This window comes from Quercus suber, unplaced genomic scaffold (assembly GCF_002906115.3).
Source record: "Quercus suber isolate HL8 unplaced genomic scaffold, Cork oak 2.0 scaffold_728, whole genome shotgun sequence".
Taxonomy (NCBI): domain Eukaryota; kingdom Viridiplantae; phylum Streptophyta; class Magnoliopsida; order Fagales; family Fagaceae; genus Quercus; species Quercus suber.
Genome location: NW_027070168.1, coordinates 40,731 through 43,230, shown reverse-complemented (window position 1 = coordinate 43,230; position 2,500 = coordinate 40,731). Strand labels below are relative to the sequence as shown.

Sequence of the window (2,500 nt, the reverse complement as noted above, 5' to 3'; positions counted from 1 at the left end):
AGTTGATTATTGCTCCTTTCTTATTTATTTTCAATAACTCATATATACTAAGACCTAAGTCTTATCCATTTGTAGATGGAGCTTCGACAAAAGCTAAGTCTAGAGGGAAATTATGAGCATTACGTTCATGCATAACTTCCATACCAAGGTTAGCACGTTTAATAATATCAGCCCAGGTATTAATTACACGACCTTGACTATCAACTATAGATTGGTTGAAATTGAAACCATTTAAGTTGAAAGCCATAGTGCTGATACCTAAAGCGGTGAACCAGATACCTACTACAGGCTTTCGCTTTCGCGTCTCTCTAAGATTGCAGTCATGGTAAAATCTTGGTTTATTTAATCATTAATCATCAGGGACTCCCAATCTCACGATTCTCTATAAATAGAAATAGATAATTGAAGGCTTGTTTATTCAACAGTATAACATGACTTATATACCTGTGTCAACCGATATCAAAATCGATCGATCTATATTATCTAGCTGGATTCATCAGATTTTTTTAACTCATTTCATTCATTTCAAAAAAAAAAAAAAAAATAGAATTCGGATTTACATACATATAATTTAGATATTCGAATGGGTTGCCCGGGACTTGAACTCGGAACTAGTCGAATGGAGTAGATAATTTACTTGTTAAAAGTAGGTAAAAAATCCCTCCCCAAGCCATGCTTGCATCTTTCATCGCACATGGCTTTCCCTATGTATACATTTAACACTCAGTGCATTTCCTAGAGGGGACTCTAACAAGAAAGTCGAATACTTAGTCGATCAACTCTACTCTTACTGCATAAACATTTCATAATAGAAATGAATGAATTTTTTGTTATCTCTTCATTCATTTAAGAATAAGTACCATTTCCAAGGTCTCATAACCAATCATTCGTGATTGGACAGACCATTGATGAAAATAATATCCAAATACCAAACTCGCCCGCTATATAACCTTCGCAAAGCAAAGGAAGCTCTTGGGAAGATCAAAGAAATAACCCCCCTTCCTCGGTAAAGAATTCTTGGAAGAATTCCAAATCCACTCTTTTTAAAAAAGCGTGTGCAGTATTTTTGTGTTTACGGGCCAAAGTTTTAACACAAGAAAGCCGAAGTATATATTTTATTCATACATATTCTTTTTTTATGAGGATCCGCTGTAATAATGAGAAAGATTTCTTCATATATGCAAAAATCAATTGATAATCTCAAAATCCGATAAATCGGCCCGAGTCAGCTTACTAATTGGATGCCCTACTGCGTTACAAAATTTTGCTTTAGCCAATGATCCAATCAGAGGAATAATTGGAACTATTGTATCGAATTTATTGGGAGCATTATTTAGTAGAAATGAATTTTCTAGCATTTGATTCCGCACCACTGCAGATTTCGTCGAACACTTGAAAAGTAACTCAAAAAATCAAGGGAATGCTTGGATAATTGGTTTATACGGATACTTGCCGCGTGAGACCATCCATCAAAATGACATTGCCATAAATTGGCAAGGTAAGATTTCCATTTATTCATTAGAAGAGGTGTGTCTTTGGAAGCCAGAATTGATTTTCCTTGATATCTAACATAATGCATGAAAGGATCCTTGAGAAAGCATGGGATGACCGGAAAATCATTAGCAAAGACTTCGGCAAAATGTTCTATTTTTCTATATAAACAGAGTCATTCAAAAAGGACTCCAGAAGATGTTAATCGTAAATGAGAAGATTGGTTACGGAGAAAAAGGAAGATGGATTCGTATTCACATAGATAAGAATTATATAGGAATAAAAAGAATCTCGGATTACTTTTTGAAAAAATGGAAATAGATTTATTTGTAATAATAAGACTGTTACAATTAGAATACTCATGAAGAAAGAACCGCAATAAATGCAAATAAGAAGCATCTTTTACCTGGTAACGAAGGGTTTGAACCAATATTTCCAGATGGGCAGGGTAGGGTATTAGTATATCCGCCAAATAATTTAAATGTGGGAACTTTTCCTCTAAAAAGGGAAATATTGAATGAATGGATCGTAAATTGTAAAATCTTACGATTTCTACCCCTTCTAAAGAAGATATTAATCGTAGATAAAATGGAATTTCCACAATGATTGCAAATCCTTCTGATAGAATTTTAGAATGCAAATTCTTGTTGTACCCAAAAAATGGATTTTGTTTAGAATCATTAGCAGAAATTATCAAATAATTATGTTGATACATTGTAGTAATTAAGCGTTTTACAATCAGTAAACTAGACCTATATTTTCCAACAACATGTATCTATTTAAACCATGACCATGAGCAAGTGCATAACTATATTCTCGAAAGATAAGTGGGTATAGGAAGTCACGTTGCCTAAATCTATCGAGTTCTAAATATCCTTGAAATTCCTCCATTTAAAATTAGATGGGGATAAGGGAGTTCTTTTGGGTTATTAAATGACACATAGTACGATACAGTCAAAACAGGATATTATAGTAAGAAATAAATAGATATATATCCCAGAACCAGATA

General features: G+C 33.4%; 1 protein-coding gene across 1 annotated transcript in view; it reads right to left on the bottom strand.

Annotated features, from left to right (window-relative positions):
- Positions 1-1,155: 1,155 nt before the first annotated feature.
- Positions 1,156-2,500, bottom strand: part of LOC136064661 (maturase K-like) — a 1,349-nt gene continuing 4 nt past the window's right edge. Inside the window, 3 exon segments of the mRNA XM_065766650.1 lie at positions 1,156-1,378; positions 1,381-2,241; positions 2,244-2,500. The exon segment at positions 2,244-2,500 is cut by the window's right edge and continues 4 nt beyond it. Coding sequence (XP_065622722.1) covers positions 1,188-1,378; positions 1,381-2,241; positions 2,244-2,382 — 1,191 coding nt within the window. The 5' untranslated portion in view covers positions 2,383-2,500 and the 3' untranslated portion in view covers positions 1,156-1,187.